General features: G+C 38.8%; 1 protein-coding gene across 1 annotated transcript in view; it reads left to right on the forward strand.

The window, feature by feature from the left end:
- The window catches only part of HCLS1 (hematopoietic cell-specific Lyn substrate 1), a 39,455-nt gene that overhangs the window by 10,216 nt on the left and 6,723 nt on the right, over positions 1-22,516 (forward strand). The window contains exons 3-6 of the mRNA XM_006864136.1: positions 5,203-5,332; positions 7,335-7,445; positions 10,801-10,855; positions 22,390-22,500. Of these exons, the coding sequence (XP_006864198.1) occupies positions 5,203-5,332; positions 7,335-7,445; positions 10,801-10,855; positions 22,390-22,500 (407 nt within the window). The remainder of the gene's footprint in view (positions 1-5,202; positions 5,333-7,334; positions 7,446-10,800; positions 10,856-22,389; positions 22,501-22,516) is intronic.

The raw sequence follows: 22,516 nt of genomic DNA on the forward strand, positions 1-22,516 counted from the left end.
GACATTGAACAAGGGATATTATTACTGACATCAGATGGATTTTGAATGAAAGAAGAATGTACCAGAAATGCAACAACAACTAGATAATACAACCTTGCTTGCTGAAAGTGAAGAGGACTTATAAAACTTATTGGTGAAGATCAAAGACCACAGCCTGCATTATGGCTTCCATTTCAATGTAAAGAAAGCAGAAATCCTCACCACTGGACCAATAAACTACATCCATATAAATGAAGAAAAAATTAAAGTTGTCAAAGATTTCATTTTGTTCAGGCCAGCCATCAGCACTCATGGAAGCAGCAGTCAAGAAATTAAATGACATATTGCATTAAGCAAATCTGCTACACAAGACTTCTTTAAAGTGGTCAAGTACAAAGATGTCAGTTTGAGGACTTAGGTGCACCTGATCCAAGTCATGGTATTTTCCATAACTTCATATGCATGTGAAATTTGGACAGTAAATAAGGAAATCCATAGAAGAATTTATGCATTTGAGTTATGGTGTTAGAGGTGAATATTGAAAGTACTACTTGCAAATGTTACCCACACTTGCAAATGTTACCCACGTGACCTGAATCGGATAACTGGATGATCGGAGCTCAACCAGCAGAGGAAAGAAGAGGGGAAAAAAAAAAAGAGTGAGCTAATACAGTCTGATGAACTTGACCTATACCTATGGAGTAGCGACTCAAAAGAGGGAACAAATCCTCACAGCAACAAACATTCACACACACAGAGTGGACAGAGAAGGGCAGCTTGGACATTGGATACTCAAATTGGGAAGGGAGGACTACAAAGGCAAGAAGTGACTGGCTTACAAGCTTTCAAGAGGGAACCTAATGCTAGGGAACATGGCGGAAGGCAGAATCTCCAGTAGGTACTATTCAATCTGTCTGGGCGGAGCTGATGAAAGGAGATACAGATGGGTAACTTGTGATACTGTAGTGAACAATGCTTATCAGGACGGACTATGAGGGTTGGAAATGCAAAGGTAGAAGTTTTGTAACAAGGAAGGGAGTGATTAAATCTCCAGGATAGGAGCGGAGACCTCTGGGACCATCAACGGAGAAGAGCCGAGAGCGGGACCCTACCCAGAGAAACAGAGATGCCTGAGGTGGAGGCAGAGATGATGACGCAGAGTGATGAAGCAACCGGGGACTTTGGACCCAGAGAGGGAAAGGGACTGTGGGCCAAAAACTGGGGGGAGGAGGGGGAAGTGTAGGGGGCCGGTTTCTGGGATATACCCTTTGGGTGATTGATGCTGCATGGAGGGGATTGGAACCATGGCAATGAGATGATATATGATGGAATGAATGTAAAACTAAAGTTCCCCCATGTAAACTATCATATAATTCACAATAAAACATTTTAAAAAACGTACAACTAACTGTCAAAAAGGAGCTCTGGTAGCTTAGTGGTTACGAATCGGGCTGAGAACTGCAAGGTCAGCAGTTCGAAACTACCAGCTGTTCCGCGGGAGAAAGATGAGGCTTTCTGCTCCCATAAAGATTTACAGCCTCAGAAACCCTATATAGGGTCACTATGAGTCGGAACCGACTCCATGACACCATAACCACCACACCACCACTGACTGCCAAAAGAACAAACCAATCTGTGTTGGAAGAAGTGTAGCTAGAATGCTCCTTAGAAGCCTTGATGACGAGAATTATGTCTCATACTTTGAACGTATTATCAGAATTGGCACATTGGCAGCTTCAATGGGCTCAAGTGTAGCAATGATTGTGAGAATGGCATGGGACCGGACAGTGTTTCATTCTGTTGTGCATAGGGTTGTTATGAATTGGTATGGACTCGATGTCACCTAACAACAACAATATTGAGATTGTGTAGAATCTACACAATTAACCTCTTAAAGATACTGAATTTTCTAATCCATGAACATGAATACCTTGTCACTTATTTAGGTCTTGAATTTTTTTTTTCAAAAGTGTTTTCAATGTTCAGGACTTGCACATGTTTTGTTAAATTCATTCTAAAATATTTAACTTTATTTCAGGCAATTGTGAATGATACTTATTTCTTTAAATTTTATTTTTAAAGCATTGTAGCTATACATTGTAGAAATACATTTTTTAAATATATATAGTGACCTTGTATCTTATGGCGTTTTCAAATGCACTTAAAATTTGAGAAGTTTTTTTTTTGTAGATACTTTAGGATTTTCTTCATATATGACCATGTTGTGAATTAAGATCAATTAATCTTTTGCTCATCTTCATGCTTTTAATTTTGCAGCAAAAGTAAAATACCTGACCTTTCTCTTCACTCATCTTTGAGATCCTTGATTTTTATAAATTGCTTTATGAAACTTTAAGAAACTGCTGCTTTATCAATTCCACGGTACTTTTTATTTTCATAAAAACATTTGCTGTTGTTAAATGCCGTTGAGTTTGTTCCGACTCATAGTGACTCTGTATACGGCTTCCAAGGAGTGGCTGGTGAGTTTGAAGCACAAACCTTGTAGTTCAAACTGACACTGCGGTCGAGTGCTTCTCTTAAAGAACCATTCCATGATTTCATATATAATTCAAAATTAGCAATTCACATCTTTCAGGTATACAATTTAGTAATATAAATTAATTCATTACTCATGTTGTCTAGCCAACACTTATTAACTTTCCAGTTACCAGAAACAGAAATTTCCAGAGGTATTTTAATATTTAAAACAGGCATTATAGATTTAAGGTATCAAACATTTCTTAGCTCTGGCTCTTTGCACAGTTTTTAGTAATTATTTTGTTTTCCCATCTACTTGTCCCACCTAACCACTGGTGGTGGTGGTAGTGGTGTGCCGTGGAGTCAGTTCTGATTCATAGGGACCCTGTGCAGGGTTTCCAAGGCTGTAAATCTTTATGGGAGCAGAAAGCCTCATCTTTCTCCCACAGAACGACTGATGGTTTTGAACTGCTGACCTTTAAGTTAGCAGCCCAATTCGTAACCACTACGCTACCAGAGCTCCTTTACCTAACCACTATCTCCAGTCATTTATCATCTTTGTAGTGTTTAGAGCATAACTGTGCCTGACACTTCAACATTGCTCAATTAATACTTATTGAATAAAGGAATGATGTAATTCGGACCTATTTGAAATGGACTCAACTGTAGCCTAAAGAATTTGGTAAGAAGTGGGTTCACTCAGACCTCAACATTTGCATTTAAATTAGACCATCTATTGGCATGATCCTTGAGTGGCCTTGCACCATGCTATTGCCCATTAGGTGGGCATTTCTGCATCTCATTTTCCAATTGATTAAAAAAAAAAACTTGTTTTAACTATAATATAGTTCTGACATACATAATAATCACTGGACTCATTAAAGCTTTTTGCATATTTTTCCTATCCAACAGCAACATTTGACCCCATTTTCTTTTTGCTCTCTCTGAATATACTTGAGTTGGAGAATGTTGGATAGTCATTTGTATGTTCTTGGAACCACTCGCTGTTTTTGACCTTAAACACTCTTCTAAATTGTTGCTGTTGATGAACTAGCAACACAGGATTTCTGTTTTCATGACTGCCAGAGGGTTTAGAGCAGGCCTGGTTACAGAGGGTTCTTCCAGCACTCAGCTTCTTTTCGTCTGGCTCAAAACCAATTTTCTAAAATTAACTGTGGCTTAAGTTTTCCCTCCTGTTAAAACGAAGATGTTTTTAAAGGCCGTTAGGGGATTATCACACAAGGCCACCAGATGGATCTATTCTTCCATTTAAAAAGAAGAATTGTCTCTGTGAAGTGGCCATTCTACTCTAACCAATAGGCCTAGGTTTCCCAGCTAGTGATAATAATTGTAGATGAAGTCAGAGTAACATTATTTCAATGTTCCAAACCTCCATTGCTTACTACAGGGTGTCAAATTTTTATTTTGAGTTGTCTTGTCCAAATGCTTCTGAGGATCCCTAGAGATTCTTATATGTGTCTAATTATCAGTCTTGATTGTCACTTGTTGGTATTTATTGGTGTTAGTACAGAGCAATAGTTCCATATCCTAAGGCCAAACAGGTTTGCAGAGAAGCCTCGCTCTCCACTCCAGTGTTGCAGTTATTTTCATGGTGAAGATGGAAATAAAAATGGAAGTAAAGGCAATGCAAGAAAGAGGATAGTAGAGGCTAAAACTGTTGTTAGGTCAATTTTGAATCATATTGACCCTATGTGACAGATAGAACTGCCCCATAGAGTTTTCTTGGCTATAATCTTTATGGAAGCTGCATCCAAATGCTTTATTGATGCAGCATCCAGGGCTCCTTTATGTTAGGGGGAGAGGTGCCCTAAATCAAGATTCTATGAATTTTAAAATATTACAGACATTAATGATAAGAGTGCATTTTCTTAATTAGTTTTATTAGTTATTGGTTCTCTCAGACATTATCAGGCCTTTTGAAGGCATGGGGCTGATTCATGACATGAAAATATAGATAAAATTTCCTAATGCTGCATTTTTGTGACAATTATTTTTTATGATTTCTGAAAGTGCTATTGAAAGATAATATTGCAGTTTATTGGCCATATAGATTTTCTTGTTTTTACTATGATATACAATTAAGCTTTGTCATATTTAAAATTATTTCCTTGGCATAGATTTTCAGTACAAGAATGTGTAAATGAAAAAGTATGAATATTTTAATGCTTGCTATACAGCAAATCAATTCAGAGAGAAAAATAACTATCCAGTTGCTAGCATATAGGTATCAGGCTCCTCTAATATTTAGGAGCATGAGAAATGGGGCAAAAGATCAGGAAGTTATTTTACAGAGCAAAATAACAGGTAGATAAGAGTAATATTGGCCTATGGAGAGATTCTGCAGCTATTCATTAGGTTGTCAGTGGCTAACCATTCAGAAGTCTTTCCTCCTTCCTATTGTGTCTTAATCTGAAGCTCTGCTTAAACTTGTCCACTATGCGTGAACCTTAAAGTACCAGTGGCATAGCTTCTAGCACTACAGCATCACAGAAGCCACCACAGTGTGACAAAGTGACAGATGAGTGGTGGAAAGTTTAAATCAAGTTATGCAGTGTATGCAACTCTGATCTCTTAATCCCAGACTCTTCACTAATTTCCTTTGGAGGCTTAGGTTGTTGCTAATAAAAGCAGACAGAACAGACCTCAAGATTTCCTTTTTTCTGAGAAAGCGGGTATGTTGACCTCCTTGTGTGACTTGAATGTCTGTCATGTGGTTACTTCCAGCATCCACCAGCTGAGGAACAAAGTATCAGAGGAGCATGATGTTCTCAAGAAGAAAGAGATGGAATCAGCGCCCAAAGCATCTCATGGCTATGGAGGCAAGTTTGGGGTAGAAAGAGACCGTATGGACAAGGTACGTTGAAAGGTTTTTTGTTTTTTTTTTAAAGATACATTGAACAATTTGTTGGTTTAATGGTTTAAAATTTACTCAAAAGTGTAGTATTTGAGTTCTAACCCAGTGTGTCCACATGTATTTAGAAGGACTTGCCTATGTAGCCCTGTTGTTGTTGTTGTTAAGTGCCATCGAGTCGGTTTCGACCCATAGCGACCCTGAACAGGGTTTCCGAGGCTATAAATCTTTAAGGGAGCAGATCGCCTCATCTTTCTCCCATGGAGCAGCTGGTAGTTTCGAACTGCAGACCTTGCCAGACTGTAATTCCTGGACTTGGGAGAGAGTGAGTGCAAGTGGAGAAGGGAAAAAATATGTTTAAAACTTGTTTTTGGCTTTTAAATGTTTTATAGTATGTGTATTCTGTAACTTATTGTTATTTATTTTACTGTGTGGTTAGTGCTGTCGAGTTGGTTCTGACTCATAGCTACCATGTATCGGGGTCTTGAGGCTATAATCTTGACAGTAGCAGAGTCTCATCTTTTCCCACGGAGTGGCTGATGGAGCCAAACTGCTGACCTGTGGTTAGCAGCCCAACATATACCCTACTACGTCACTAGGATTCATATACATGTTGTTGTTAAATGCTGTCTACTCTGTTCTGACTCATAGTAACCCTGTATAGAATTTCTGATGAACACCTGAAGGGTTTGAACTGCCAACCTTGCAGTTTAGTGTTTATCCCACATTGTCATAGCAAGACTCCTATAATGCATGGGTATGAAAAATCCTGATGTGAATTTATTCAGTAGATCCTCTACACATATGAATATTGAATTTTCTTTACTATTAAATACAAAAAAAATTAAATTCAACATGTTGTTGTTAGGTGACGTTGAGTCAGTTCCTACTCATAGCAATCCTGTATAGGGTTTCTAAGGAGTGGTTGGTGGGTTTGAACTGCCGATCTTATGGTTCTTACACAGAAATAATGCAAATGATGCTTCTTCTCAGGAGCTTCCTATCAATCTTGTGCTGAAACATCAGCATAGAATCAGAAATAAAGGAGGAAGAAGAAGCTTTCTAGTTTCTTTTCTACTTAAGACTTTGCAAGATGGTGTTATCATTTGGCTTGATGTGTTACTGAATTCTTAGATTATGAAAACATCCATCTTAATCTAAATATTACAAGAGAAACATGAATATGTATCAAAACCAAATAGAAAACAAAATGGGTAGGTAAAGTGTATAAGGGAGTGAGTTATCTGCTATCTCAATATTGTTCCTACCTCCTTAGGTATGATGTCACTGTTAAATGTCAGGGCACACGTGGTATTTCTGAACTTTGATGGCTACACAAGAGAACAAAGATCCAGGACCAGAACAAAGCAGCTGGTTGTTTTATGAACTATTCAACTTTAGTGATGGTGTCCAGTCAGCCCTATTTGGTGTCTCCCCATACATACCCTCATTTCTGTTTTGATGGACAAGTCCTTGTTTTCTCTCCCTTTATTTTTTTCCCTCCCCTGGTTTAAATACAATTTCATCAATCTATTCTGCCTCCCAGCCCAACCTCTTGAACTTTCCTGAGTGATACATTTCTAATGGCATTCAAGAAGCTTCAGGGATGTGTGAGGTTCTAGAAAACAATCATTTTATTCTGCTATCATATATCACCCTGGAAAAAATCAGAAGCTATGAGTCTAACCCCTGATGGGATTTCTTGTAATCTTACATTCCATCTATCTCTGTATCTCTTTCTTTATTTCTTCTTCTTTTTTAAAATAGCTATTTTTATTTTAGGAGCTCTGGTAGCGTAGTGGTTACGAATTGGGCTGCGAACCACAAGGTAAGCAGTTCGAAATTACCAGCTCTTCCGTGGGAGAAAGATGAGGCTTTCTGCTCCCATAAAGATTTACAGCCTCAGAAACCCTGTACGGTCGCTATGAGTCAGAACCGATTCCATGGCACATAACAACAACAACATTTTTATTTTAACATGCACCCTGTTCTTGATTATTCTCAGAGTGCTGTGGGCCATGAGTATGTTGCTGAGGTGGAGAAGCACTCTTCTCAGACGGATGCTGCCAAAGGCTTTGGGGGCAAATATGGAGTTGAGAAAGACAGGGCTGACAAGGTAAGTGACAACTCTCTCCCTACACTGCCCACCACAAATAATGCTGGGCTACTCAGCACTCAGAATCCTGATGTGGCGCTGTGGGTTAATGCGCCAGACTGCAAAACCATTTGAACTGCAAGGTTGGTGGTTCAAGCTCACCAGCTGCTCCTCAGAAACCCTCTACAGGGTTGCTATGGGTTGAATCTGACTCGATAGCACTTAACAACAACCCAGCACTCACCCTTGAACGTGGGCTTGTGTTTCTCTTGTGGAAGAATTGGGCAGTGGGTGCTAGCTCCCATGACTTTCCTCAGCAAATTCCATGGCTACACGTTGGAGGCCACATCCTGAACTGAAAGGCATCAATTTAAAGGACACAAAGACACCCACACTGTTTGGCTAAAAGTCATGAGTTGTTATGTTTGTATGATGAAGAGATAAGAGGAAAATGCCAAAAGTTCTTCTTTTGGCCCAATTATGTTGTTGGTGAGTACCTTGGAATTAATTCTGACTCATAGAAGCCCTGTGTAGGACTCCCAAGACTGTAAATCTTTGTAGGAACAGAAAGCCTCATCTTTCTCCTGCTGAGCAACTGGTGAGCTCAAACTACCAACGTTTTGGTTCACAGTTGAGTGCTTATCCTACAAAGCCACCACACTCCTCTTAGCTAAATATAGAAACTTTATACATATTATGGAGTCCTGATGTGGCACTGTAGGATAAGCACTGGACTGCTAACTTAAAGGTCAGCAGTTCAAACCCACCAGCTGCTCCTTGGAAACCCTATACAGGGTCACTAGGAGTTGAAACTGACTCAACATCACATACCAACAACATTATACATATTATGCCTTTTAGGAAAACAGAGGTGTCAGTTTAAATATTACTATCAAGACCCAAATAATCAAGTAAAACAACTAATTAGGGTTATAACAATTTTAGAAGGTAGTTATTTTTCACAGAATTTGGTGTTAATTTCTCAAGTGTAGATGTTTTAAATACTTCTTTCTATAAACAACTGAACACAAAGAAGTTAAACACATAAAAAGGGTTGTTAGATTACAGGACTGAGGTTCTCAGCTCTTGAATTACAGGATTGAGGTCCACAGTGCCATAATTTATTGGATCAAATTCTTTGAAGTAATTTTAATGGTGCAGAATAGTCTCTTCCCTTGCAGCTGCTCAGAGACATTTTTTCCCATAGCTGAGATTCTGTGGAGTTTTTTTTTGTTTTTTTTTGTTTTCATTTTGATTAACAGCTAATTAGGTGGACTTGGATCCTTAAAGCTTAAAGTGCTAGAAAGTTATTTGTTTGCATTGTAGACCTTAAAAAACAAACAAACAAAAAAGTTCAGAATATAGTATACAGGCAGTCCCCAGGTTGTTGTTGTTAAGTGCCTTCGAGTTGGTTCCGACCCATAGAGACCTTGTACAGGGTTTCCAAGGAGCAGCTGGTGAGCTTGAACCACTGACCTTGTAGTTCAATCCGACAAGTCCCCAGGTTAGAAGCATACAATTTACAGACAACTCATACTTGCCCTGTAATGCTATGTAAATTTGCTCTCAGTTTAAAAAACTATTGAACCAACCTCTATTTGAAACAAATTTTTTATCGCAATCACCTTTTACTTGCTGCACATCCAGCTTGCAAATCATTGAAGAGGCTTCAAGCCTTTTCTTGCATGAAACTTCACTGTTATCAAGTCAATTCTGACTCATAGCTATCCTATAGGACAGACTAGAACTGCTCCCTCCAGAGGGTTACCAAGACTGTAAGTCTTTGTAGGAGCAGTCTCATTTTCCCCCACAGAGTGGCTGGTGAGTTTGAACCAAAGTCCTTATGATTAGCAACCCAACACGCAACCCACTGCACAACCAGGGCTCCTTTTCTTGCATTAAACTCAAAACAAACCCAAACTCACTGCCACCAAGTCAATTCTCACTCATAGCGACGACCCTGTGCAGGGTTTGTGAGGCTGTAAATCTTCACAGGAGCAGGAAGCCTCATCTTTCTCCTTAGAAATGGCTGGTGACCTTTCAGTTAGCAGTCTAGTTCTTATCCTATGCACAGTCTGGACTCCTTTTATTGCACCAAAATTAGGCTAAATAAGAGCCATGTGCACCTATTCGGACTTAACCTATAAATGTGAGTTAAAGACACACTTAGTAATGGATCTTGTTCATAACCCAGGGACTGTCTATAAAGAGAAAAGGAAAGGGACAGAGGTAATTTGGAAGGCAACAATGACTAAGTGCTTGACTGCTAAGCAAAAGGTTGGTGGTTCAAAGCCACCATCAGTTCCATAAGAGAAAAGACCTGGCGATCTCCTTCCATAAGGTGACAGCTTAGTGGTGACGGTGGTGATGTGCCGTAGAGTCAGTTCCAACTCATAGCGACCCTGTACAGGGTTACTGAGACTGTAAATCTCTACGGGAGCAGGAAGCCTCATCTTTCTCCCACAGAACAGCTGGTAGTTTCGAACTGCTGACCTTGCGATTGGTAGCCCGATTTGTAACCACTACGCTACCAGAGCTCCTTAAGGTGACAGCTTAGGAAGCTTTATGTGCAGCTCTACTCTGAACTATAGGATCAGTATGGTGGGAATGGACGGGACAGCACAGCACAGCATACCAACAACAATACTCTATAGTCAGGATGGAATTTTCTGCTTCATTTTGGTCCCTCTGCCTGATCTCTCATTGTCGTCACATCTTCTGTCCTAGGAACCACAAGCTGAATCACCTAACAACGTGAATCACCTAACAATGTGTATCAAGAAATGCTACATATTAATTAGCTTTTAAGATGCAAATTTTAGACTTGCTTCCAGACCCATAGTTATTGAACCAGCTTCTGGGGTGTGGGAGAGAGAGCTCATAGCTACACAGATTTTGGTGGAAAGGGAGGAGTGTCTGAATCCTGACTGAATTCTAGGATTTGACATATGGATACTTAGTATCACCATGTTGGGAGTGCTGTGGCTCTGTAGGTAAGGTTGGCAGTTCATACCCATCAGTTTCTCCACGGAGAGAGATGAGACTTTCTGTTCCCGCAAAGATATAAAAGCCTCGGAAACCTTATCCAGGGTCGCTGTGAGTCAGAACTGATTCAAAAGTACTTAACAGCATCATCATGTAGCTTTGGGGCAGAGCTGGGAGTAAGGTAAAGCAGTTGTTGTTGTTGTTAAAGGCTGTCAAGTTGGCTCCAACATATAGTATTGCTGTATAGGGTTTCCCAGGAGTGGCTGGTGAGTTTGTGGCTCAAATTGGCCTTGCATTCCAGTGCATTATCTTACAGTGCCACACCAGGTAAAGCATGGAGGGGAAGAAATTGTTGGACCCTGACTCTAATTCTCTCTCCTTTTCTCTATAGTCAGCAGTTGGCTTTGATTACAAAGGAGAAGTGGAGAAACACACATCACAAAAAGGCAAGAACCCTGCCCTTCAGTCCTAGCAACCTGACTGACCTGCTGTTATGCCCAGACTCCATTGTCCAAGAGTTGTCACTAACTCCCTTTAGTTCCACAACCCAGCTTTCTATGGTCTAGCTTGTTTTTCAATCAATTATCTCCTAATTCTACTTTTCCATGAACTCCTTGGAGTCATCTCATACTTGCTTCTGTTTTTCCTATTTTGCTTTTTTATAACACGGACTATGTTTTCTCAAGGCTCTCCTTTTCCTCAAATACATTAAAAAGAATGCATTACACTTCTTTACTTTTACAGATTATCCCTAAGTTTTAACATATATCTTTGACTTGAATTTTCAATCACCATCTTCTTCCTGAGTAATGAAGTAAGCAATATTTCGCAGCAGTCTTTCTGTCAACCATACAAGAACCAGTATTTTGTTTTTATCTTGTTTTTAAACCCCATAAAAATAATTATTATTACCTTGTTATTAAGTGCCGTCAAGTTGTTTGCAACTCATAGCAACCCTGTATAGAGTTCTTAAGGAGCGACTGGTGAGTTTGAACTGCCTGCCGACCTTGCGGTTCAAACCAACCTTGCGGCCCAGTGCATTATCCCACAATGCCACACCAGGACTTATTTAAACTGTCCAATATATTTACCAATTTCCTTGTTCATCATTGTTTACTGTATCCCACTATTTGCCCCTAGGATAAATTTCCTTTTTGCTAAAGAACATACTTTGAAAAAATTTTTCGGACAGAAAAATGTCATTGTTAATTTTGAAGATATTTCACTGTCTCTAGTATCTTCTTGTGTCAGTTTAATTATTATTCCTTTGTAGGTAGGATATATTTTTTTCACTCTTTTTAAAGATTTTCTTCTTGTCTCATTCTGCAATATCACCAGGAAGTGTCTAGATGTTAGGTATATTTTTATGTGTGGCACTGTGAGTTAGTGCTCTGCACTGCAAAGTCAGTTTGAAATTATAAGGTCAGCAATTGGTTGGTTTAAAGTTCACCAACCGCTCCTCAGAAACCTTATACAGGGTTGCAATGGGTCAGAACTTACTTAATGGCACTTAACAACAACAACAGCAACATGATGATACTTAAGGAGCCCTGGTAGGATAGGGGATTACGTGTTGGGCTGCTAACCACAAGGTCAGCAGTTTCAATCCACCAGCTGCTTCTCTGGTGAAAGATGAGGCTTTCTGCTCCAATAAAGGTTTACAACCTTAGAAACCTTATACAGGGTTGACGACACATGGTAGCAGCACATGACACTTAGAAGTGTAGTACTCTGTAGGATAAGTACTAACCTGATAACTGAAAAGTCTGCGGTTCAAATACACCAGCAGCTCCATGAAAGAAAGATGAGGCTTTCTGTTTGCATAAAGATTCATAGCCTCAGAAACCCTTTGCAGGATTGTTGTTGTTGTTGAGTGCTGTCGAGTCGGTTCCAACCCATAGCGACCCTGTACAGGGTTTCCGAGGCTGTAAATCTTTACAGGAGCAGAAAACCTCATCTTTCTCCTGTGGAACAGCTGGTAGTTTCAAACTGCTGACCTTAAGGTTCGCAGCCCGATTCGTAACCACTACGCTACCAGAGCTCCTTAAATAATTATAGAGCTATTTAATCTTTTCAAAATTTTCTTAAGTCAGTTATAGTATGTTGTGTTTTACAAGAAATTAGAAAATTAGTAATAATAAATTGATTGTTTTTGCTATATACCTCCTCAGCATTTGGGAGGGCTGGCTCTGGTGAAGCCAGACACTGTCTTGGAAAAACCAGGACAGAAAACCCCAGGCAACCCGTGCAGAGAATAAACCACGAGCACCACCAGCTGTTAGATCCTTAATTACTAAGGTTCAGTTGTTGTTGTTGTTGTATACTGCTTAGTCGGTTCTGACTCAGAGAGACCCTGTATAGTGTTTCCAAGAACGGCTGATGTGTTTGAACCAGTTACCAGTCCAGTACTTATCCTACAGTACTGCACCAGGGCCCAAGGTTCAGTAAGACTATTACTATTCAATTAGAATTTTCTCTCTGCTGTCACATTTATTGGAGTATGTTATTCATGTTGTTGTTGTTGTTGTCATGTGCCGTGGAGTCGGTTCCAACTCATAGCGACCCTGTACAGGGTTTCTAAGGCTTTAAATCTTTACGGGAGCAGAAAGCCTCATCTTTCTCCCGCTGAGCAGCTGGTAGTTTCGAACTGCTGACCTTGCGCTTCGCAGCCCGTTTCGTAACCACTACGCTACCAGAGCTCCTTATGTTATTCATAGTATTCCCTTATTTTCTTTTTGATGTCTGGATGATCTATAATCCCAAATCCATGTACATATCTGATATTGTTAGTATGTGTCTTTTCTTTAATTGATTATTCTTGCTAGAGGTTTATCGATTTTATTATTTTCTTTTTAATTTTTGTGTTTTCTTTGTTATTTTTCTCTTCTATACAATGTGGACTTTGTTCTTTTGCTAGCTTCTTAAACTAGAAACTTAGGTAATAACTGTTCAAGTCTTTCTTTTCTAATATGGCAGTTTAAACACTGTTTTTGTTGCATTCCACAAATCTATTATGTTTTTATTTTCTTCAGTTCAAAATATTTTCTAACTTCCCTTTTGACTTCTTCTTTGACCCAATTTTAAAGTATATAATTTATTTTCTAGGTATTTATTTTTATTTTTCTCCTATTTTTTTTTTAAATTGCTGTTGATTTTCAAGTTTAATTCTACTGTGATCAGTGAATATTATATCTAATACTTCAATCTTTTAAAATATATTATGACTTATGGTATAAGTGAATATTTTATGTACATTTAAAAATGTGTATTCTGCAATTTGAGGGTATTGTGTTTTGTTAAAACCAGTTAGGTCTTGTTAGTTGATAGTGTTTATTGCTAGGTTGTTCTTTGGTGCTGTCAAGCAGGTACCCACTCATAGCGACCTTAGGCACAACAGAATAAAACACTGTTTGGTCCTGCACCAACTTCAAAACCGTTGCTTTGCTTGAGCCCATTGCTGCTCCCACTGTGCCAATCCATCTCGCTGGAGATCGTCTTCTTTTTCGTTAATCCTACGCTTGACAAATAACAAACCATGATGTCCTTCTTTAGGAACTGGTGCCACCTGATAATACGTCTCAAGTATGAAAGACAAAGTCTGGCCATCCTGGCTTCTAAGGAACACTCTGGCTGTACTTCTTCATACACAGATTGGTTTGCTCTTTTAACAGTCCAAAACGGTACTTTTAATATTCTCCCCCAACATCATAACTCAAGTTCAACAATTCTTCTGTGGTCTTCTGTATTCATTGTTCAATGTTTTTATTCATATGAGGTTATTGAAAATACTATCGGTTGGGTCAGGTGCACCTTAGTCCTCAAACTGAAATCCTTGCTCTTGAACACTTTAAAGAGGTCTTCTACAGCAGATTTGCCTAATGCAATATGTCATTTGATTTCTTGATTGCTGCTTCCATGAGTGTTGATGGTTGATCTGAGCAAAATGAAATCTTTGGCAATTTCAGTCTTTTCTCCATTCATCTTGATGTTATTTATTGGTCCAGTGGCAAGGTTTTTTGTTTTATTTACATTGATATGCAACCATACTGAAGGTCTTTGATCTTCATCAGTAAGTATTTTAAGTCTTCTTCACTTTCAGCAAGCAAGGTTGTATCATCTGCATATCGGAGATTTTAATGGGTCCTCCTCCAACCCGGATGCCACATTTTTCTTCATATAATCCAGCTTCTTGAATTATTTGCTCAGCATACAAAAGGTGTAAAAATGGTGGAAGAATACAACCCTGGCCGCATACCTTTCCTAATTTTCAACTATTCAGTGTTCCCTTGTTCTGTTTGAACAACTGCCTCTTGGTCTATGTACAGATTCCTCATAAGCATGATTAAGTGTTCTGCAATACTCATTCTTCGCAATGTTGTCCATAGCTTGTCATATCCACACAATTGGAAGCTTTTCTATAGTCAATAAAACACAGGTAAACATTGTTTTGGTATTCTCTGCTCTCAGCCATGATCCATCTGACATCTGCAATGATAGCCCTCATTTCATACCCTCATCTGAATCTGCCTTGAACTTCTGGCAGTTCTGTCAATGTATTGTTGCCATTTTTAAATTATCTTAGGAAAATTTTACTTGCATGCTATATTAATGATATTGTCTGATGATTTCTGCATTCCATTGGGTCACCTCTTTGTGGAATGGTCACAAATATGGCTCTCTTCCAATCAGTTGGCCAGGTAGCTGTCCTCCAAATTTCTTGGCATAGATGAGTGAGTGCCTCCAGTGCTGCATTAGTTTGTTGGAAAGATTTCTATTTGTACTCCATCAATTCCTGGTGCCTTGTTCTTTGCCAATGCCTTCAGTGCACCTTGGACTTCCTTCAATATTATTTGCTCTTGATCATATGCTACCTCTTGAAATGGTTGAACATCGACCTTTCCTTTTTTTTTTTTTTTTTTTTTTACAGTGACTCTAAGTATTCCTTCCATCTTCTTTTGATTCTTTCTGAATCATTCAATATTTTGCCCATCGAATCCTTCAATATTCCAAATTGAGGCTTGAACTTTTTCTTCAGTTATCTCAGCATGAGAAATGCTGAGCATGTTCTTCCCATTTGATTTTTTTTTTTTTCTTTCAGTCAAGCGTCACCTGTAAGGAAAGCATCTGCTGTTAAAGACAGATGCCATAGTACACTAGGGAAAATGAGCAATTTGGCAGAACTAGAAACTATGCAGACAGAGAAAAATAAAAATAATTTTATCATTCTCAGAGAAATAAAAGAATATATTTCATTCTATTGTTGTTGTTAAGTACTGTCGAGTCAGTCCCGACCCATAGTGATCCTGTATAGGGTTTCCGAGGAGCAGTTAGTGAGCTTGTAGTTCAAACGGCTTTGCAGTCTGGCACATTAACCCACAGCGCCACACCAGAACTCATATATATTTACATAACATAAAATTTATACTCTTTTAGTGTTGTTGTTAAGTACCATGGAGTTGATTCTGACTCACAATGACCCTGTACAGAGTTTCCGAGGCTATAAATCTTTACGGGAGCAGAACGCCTCATCTTTCTCCTGCGGAACAGATGGTAGTTTTGAACTGCCAACCTTGAGGTTAGCACCCCTCTTTGTAACCACTACACTACCACCTATCAATTTTGGAAAACTTATACTAGTCACATAACCAATATTTTCATCAGGTTAATAGATTTGTCAGCCTCTTGTTCAGAATGTAATGACCTATTAGAGAGCTTGGATTGTAATAAAGTTGCATCAAAATTATTCTTAAAGCTACATTCTATTGAATTGTCTTTTTTTTTTTTTTTCAACTTTTTATTATGTTAAGGTTTACAGACAAGATTATCAGCTTTACATTTGACAAATCCTACACTTTGTGTCATTTCAACGATTACAATTCTCTCCACGCAACAACAGTCATCCCACTTTCTCCCTGTGGTTCCTATTTCCATCTCCCACACCTTCTCATTCCTTCTGAACTTTGTCCTGTGGTACATGTTGCCCTTTTTGATCTTGAATGACTGACCATTCCCTGATGAGCATACCTTACTAGTGTTGTTGTCCTTCTATATTCATTCTTCTCTAGTGCTTGGCTGAAAATTGGGCCATGAGGGTGAGTTCTGCTCTACACCTGACAGGTGGTCAAGGGCCATAGTCTCAAGTTCTGTCAGTCTTGTTTCTCACCAGTTAGCCCGGTCTTGTGTGTGTATATATACACTTACATGTGGAGAGATCAATAGTTGCACCTTAGATAACTCCTTATGAGCTGTTAAGATCCCAGTCACTACTCAAAAAAGTAGGGTGTAGAACATTGTCTTTGAGTGGATTCTATTATACCAGTTGACCATGGTATCCCCTGAGACTATGGTCCTGAGCCCCCAGGCCCAGGTACTCATTGCCTTAAGATGCTTAATACTATCTAAAATGTTTTCAACGTTTTGCCCTCTGTTGTGCTCCCCCACATTCATAGGTATGTTTTCAGCAAAGACGAATGTTGTTGTTAAGTGCTGTCAAATCAGTTCTGACCCATAGCGATCCTGTATAGGGTTTCTGAGTAGTGACTGGTGAGCTTGAACCACCAACCTTGCGATTCAAACTTTGCAGTCCGTCTAGCGTATTAACCTATAGTGTCACACCAGGACTCTGAAATACCCTTATTCAAACCCTTAAATATTTGTGGATATACTCCCACTCTCCCTCTCATACCTGTTCAGTCTGTGTTTGTGTCCATGTATCACCCTTCAGAACATTGTTGTTCTAAGGTTGTGTATATAACACTATTTACCTTTAACCCTTGTAAACCTCCCTGTGTTTTCACCTTTCTTCTGCCAACCTTCCTTTTCTTGTGCAATGTCCTCCCCAGCACCCGAGCATGTATCTATCCTCTAGCCAGTGAATTACTCCCCTTTCCCTCCCACCACCCCTGGAAACCATCAAAGAATATTCCTTTAAAAAAAAAAAAAAAGAATATTCCTTTTAACATGAAAACCTTTTGTTGAATTTGTGCAATAGTGGTCTCATACAATATTCATCCTTTTGTAGTTGACTAATTTCACTCAGCATAATGTCCACCAGATTCATCCATGTTATGAGGTGTTTCATAGATTCTTCATTATTCTTTAGTGTTGCTTAATATTCCATTGTGTGTATGTACCAAAGTTCGTTAATCCATTCTTCCATTGATGGGCATTTAGGCTGTCGCCATCTTTTTGCCATTGTAAATAGTGCTCAGATGAACATCAGTGTTCACATACCTACTCATGCTCGTATTTCCTGTGGATATATACCAAGTAGAGGAATTGCTGGATCATATGGTATTTCTATTTTCAACTTTTTGAGGAAGTGCCATTTCATTTTCCACCATATTACAGTCCCACCAGCAATGTCTGAAGGTCCCCACCTCGCCACATCCTCACCAGCTTTTGTTGTTTTCTGTTTTTTTGAACTTTGCTGCCAATGCTGGGGTGAGATAATATCTTGTTGTTTTGGTTTGCTTCTCTCTACTGGTGAATGATTGCAAACATTTCTTCTTATATTTGTTGACCGCCTGAATGCCTTCTTTGGTGAAATGTCTGTTCATGTTCTCTGCCCATGTTTTAATTGGGTTGTTTGTCTTTTTCTTGTAGAGGTGTTTTAGTTTTCTATAAATTTTAGAGATTATTGACTTGTCTGATATGTCATTGCAAAAAATGTTTCACAAGTCTATGGTCTTTCTTAAAAGTTTTATAGCAAAAAAAAAAAAAAAAACCAACCTTTAAATTGGAATTATTTTATGAAAACAGTTTTACTTGTTTTCCTCTGTTTCTGTCTGGTGTCAAGGAGAAAGATAAAACTAGGTGATTATTGGACTTTAAAAGGAAACAGCCTATTGATATTGTTAGATAGAATATGGCTTTTTTATTGCACTTATTGTATCCTTTTTGTTGTTGTTGTTTTACAGGTTTTTATTGTGGATTGAGTGAAAGTTTACAGGGCATATCATCAGTTTTACATTCAACAAATCATACACCTTGTTTCATTACAATGATTATAATCCCCTCCATGTACCATCAGTTAACAGTATTTCTCTCTATTCACTTTAACTTTAAAAAATAAAAACAGAAAACACTCAAGCATATATAATAATTTACACCTCCAAAGGGCACATATTACAAGTCTGCCTCCTGGCCACCAGCTCTTAGTCCCTCTCTTCCCATGAGTCTAGAGTCCCCAGATGTTCCCCCTCTCCATGACTCCATCTCTGCCTCTGTCTCTGGTGTCCTTGTTTCTCTGGATAAGGTCACGCATTCTGCTTGTGTGCTTCCCCTCAATGGTCCTAGGGTCCTCTGTTTCTGTACTGTAAGATTAACTACTCCCCTGTTTTTGTTACAAAACTTCTACTTTACAATTGTGACTGTCGCAATTAGTCATGATAACAATTATTCACTACTGAATTATATGAATCTTTTCCCCATCTCTTTTCACCAGACCTACCTAGACAAGATGAAAACTATTCAGTGGGGACTCTTTCTTTGCCCCAATACTCTTAAACTAAATTCTCTCTTTGTGTCTTTATTGTCCCCTCATTTTAGGTAACTAATGTCCAAGATGCCTGTCTGTATCTATCCTGTGCACAGAGGGGATAGCATTGATACTTGATGTGAAGACTCCATCCCTCTCTGTTGGTATTTAGAGTTACTGCATCCATGAGTATAGATCAGGTTCATCAAATTGTAGCAATTTACCCTTGTTTCCTTTATCCAAAAAAAATATTATTATTATTATTTTGGTAATCTTCCTCTAATCAAGTTCTGATTATCAAGCCATTGAGGCTAGGTCAAATGGATACTGTCTGCAGGTTTGGGTGTTCTTGTGCATCTCCCTTCACTTCATTTCAGCTGGATGCTTCACTCTCAGCTCTAGCCCTCTGTGGCTGTGTCCATGTCCATGGGCTCAAGTGTCCCCTGGTCTCACCAAACTTTGGACCAACTAGCCCTTCCTCTTCTCTCTCTCATCCCCAGGTCAACGGGACTCAATGGACTGGGGTTGAACTCATCCCATTTCTTCCTTGATGGTTTTTCCTCTCTTCCACTCACCTGTAGACCAATGCACTGCCAGCAAGCTTATATGCTTGTTTGTGTGTTTCCTTTAAGTTTCAGTCTTAAAGGAGATTTTTGTCCTGAAGAAACTTGATTACTTGCCTTGATGTCTTCCTGGTGAACAGCTTGTTTATTCTTATAGTAACCAGTCATGCTGTCATTTTTGTTTTGGGTTTTTCCTCATGATCTTTTTTTGAAGATGTATCTTCTTTCACTCTAGCTCTTCCAGTATGTCCTGCTTGTCCTTGCTAGTGGGAAATTTCCCACCTCATAAGGTTCTGGATAGTGTCCGTTGCTGTTCTGATCCTTTGCCCTCTTGGTCTCTCCCAAGATGGCAGCTCCTGGATCAGCTGAATATCTTGAATTAGAAAGCAATAGATTTCTTGCTTCTGTTACCAGTTCCCCTAGCTAAAAGCCTTCCAACCTTCTAAATATTCCTTTACATGTGGTTCTGAGTTCTGTCACCATCCCCTGAGCATGCTTGGTCTGGTATTCTGTGTTGTTGCTGACGGAGCTCCTCACTGCATGTCTACCCTATCCTCCATCTTGTTTGTTCTCCATGTCTTGTCTTCTTAATGACCATTTGCTCTCTTCCTTTATGACATTCTTGATGTCATCCCACAACTCTTCTGGGTTTTGGTCAATGGCATTTAATTCATCAAATTTTTCTTGAGATGATCTTTAAATTCAGGTGAGATATGTTTGAGGTTATATTTTGTCTCTTGTGGACTTGTTTTCATTTTCTTCAGCTTCAGCTTGAAGTTGCATATGAGCAATTGATGGTCTGTTCCATAATCTACCCCTGGCCTTGTTTTGACTGATGATATGAAGATTTTCCACTGTGTTTTTCCACAGATGTAGTCAATTAGATTTCTGTATATTCCATCTGGTGAGGTCCATGTGTATAGTTGTCTTTATGTTGTTTAGAAAAGGTATTTTGAAATGAAGAAGTCATTGGTGTTGTGAAATTCTATCATGTAATCCCCAGCATAGTTTCTATCATCAAGGCCATATTTTCCAACTACTAATCCTTCCTCTTTGTTTCCAACCTTTGCCTTTCAATCACTAAAAATTATCATACATCTTGACTGCATATTTGATTAATTTAAATCCAAAGAAATTGGTATAATTCTTCAATTTCATCATCACTGGCTTTGGTTATTTGTGCATAAAGTTGAATAATAGTGGTATTAACTGTCTTCCTTTTAAGTGGATGGATATTATCCTATCACAGTGTTGTACTTCAACATAGATCTGCATGCAACACCATTCCTCTTCAATTTGTCATTCCTGGTATAGTAAGCCAATGGTTTTCAGATTCAAAATGACCAATACCAGTCCATTTCATCTCACTAATGCGTTGGATATCGACATTTATCCAATCCATTTCATTTTTGACAACGTCCAGCTTTCCTAGGGTTAAACTTGATACATTGCATGTTCTGATTATTAATGGATGTTTACAGCTGTTTCTCCCCATTTTAAGTTCTGCCCCATCAGCAAATGTTAATGTTTCGATCTGTAATTTTACTGATATTTTTTAGTGTGTCTATGTTCTTTTTGTTTGTTTGGCTTTTTTAGTGTGTCTGTGTTGTTGGTTTTAGAGTCCTGGTGTGGCACTATGGGGATAAAGCATTGGTTGTTTTGAACCACATGATTGATGGTTCAAACTTACAAGCTGCTCCTTAGAAATCCTATACAGGGTTGCTATGAGTTGGAACCAACTCTATGGCACTTAACAACACAACATTTGTTGTTTTAGGTGTCATTGAGTTGGTACCAACTCATAGCGTCCTTATGAACAACAGAATGAAAACTTGCCTGGTCCTGTGTGTCTATATATTGTACCAACTAATGGGAAAGGGGGTGCTAAAATGTTCCTATTCTGGAACTTCTCTTTTAATTTTGTCAGTTTTTGCTTCATTCACTGTGATTTTTTTATAGGTTTATACCAGCATACATTTTCATGATGCATACATACATAGCCCCTATGAATTTATTAAGTATATCATTGTAATGCATCTGTCTTAAAATTTATTCTGCTTCCTCTTCATTCCAACTTTCTTAGGCTTACTCTTTCCATGCTATACATTTTCCTGGATCAGTATTTAAGTTAAAGTCTCAGCTTAGAGTTCCTATGTCACATAAGTAGTTTAAAATTTGATATTTATATTCCATTCTCAGTCATAGGCCTGAAATCTCATATGTAAATTTTCCCTGACTAAATGCTGAACAGACTAGGAAGTCCCTCACCATTTCACTGGACTCATGAGTAGAATTTCTCTAGACCTCTTTATAGTAGTGGATGGGGCATCAGACCCTGTTCTTATACAACAATTAGAAATCCAAAACCTAGAACCTGCTCCCTTGGTATTTAGGACTAAAATACACTTGGTGTTTCTATGATGTCAGCTTGAAATTACTAGCTCTTGTACTGCTTTAATTAATCTTTTTTTTTTCTAGTTATAGAAATATTTCTTCCTTTTGAAAAACAAAACAAATCAGAATTAAAGAGCTAAAGTAATTTTAGCTCATAATTCTGGTTTTTAGTTTTGTTTTGTTTTGCATAGGAGCAGGGATAGGCATTCATTTCAGATTTGTATACCTATTTTCCATGGAAGTCTCTCTCTACATTCTAGTTACAGGTTCCTTGAAGAAGAAGGGAGAACTTTAGAATGATATTCTCATCTTGTGATAAAAGCAGAAAGGAGAGAAAAGGAGTGGACAATGTTGGATGACAGCTTACAAAACACCATTCTCTTTAATTCACCAATATTCAAGCCTTACTCTATTCCCCTCTCCCTCCACCCTAAATCCTTCCTCCTAACTTCTCTCCTTTCCAGCACTGCTGGGTAGGCTGAAGGTGGGCTCTCATGATTGCTCTTTTAACCACAGATGACTCCCGTGGCTCTTTTAACTACAGATTACTCCCGTGGCTTTGGTGGCCGTTATGGGGTGGAGACGGATAAAAAGGACAAGGCAGCCCTAGGATATGACTACAAGGGAGAGACAGAGAAACATGAGTCCCAAAGAGGTGAGTAGAGGTTAGA

This window comes from Chrysochloris asiatica, unplaced genomic scaffold (genome assembly GCF_000296735.1).
Source record: "Chrysochloris asiatica unplaced genomic scaffold, ChrAsi1.0 scaffold00061, whole genome shotgun sequence".
Lineage (NCBI taxonomy): Eukaryota > Metazoa > Chordata > Mammalia > Afrosoricida > Chrysochloridae > Chrysochloris > Chrysochloris asiatica.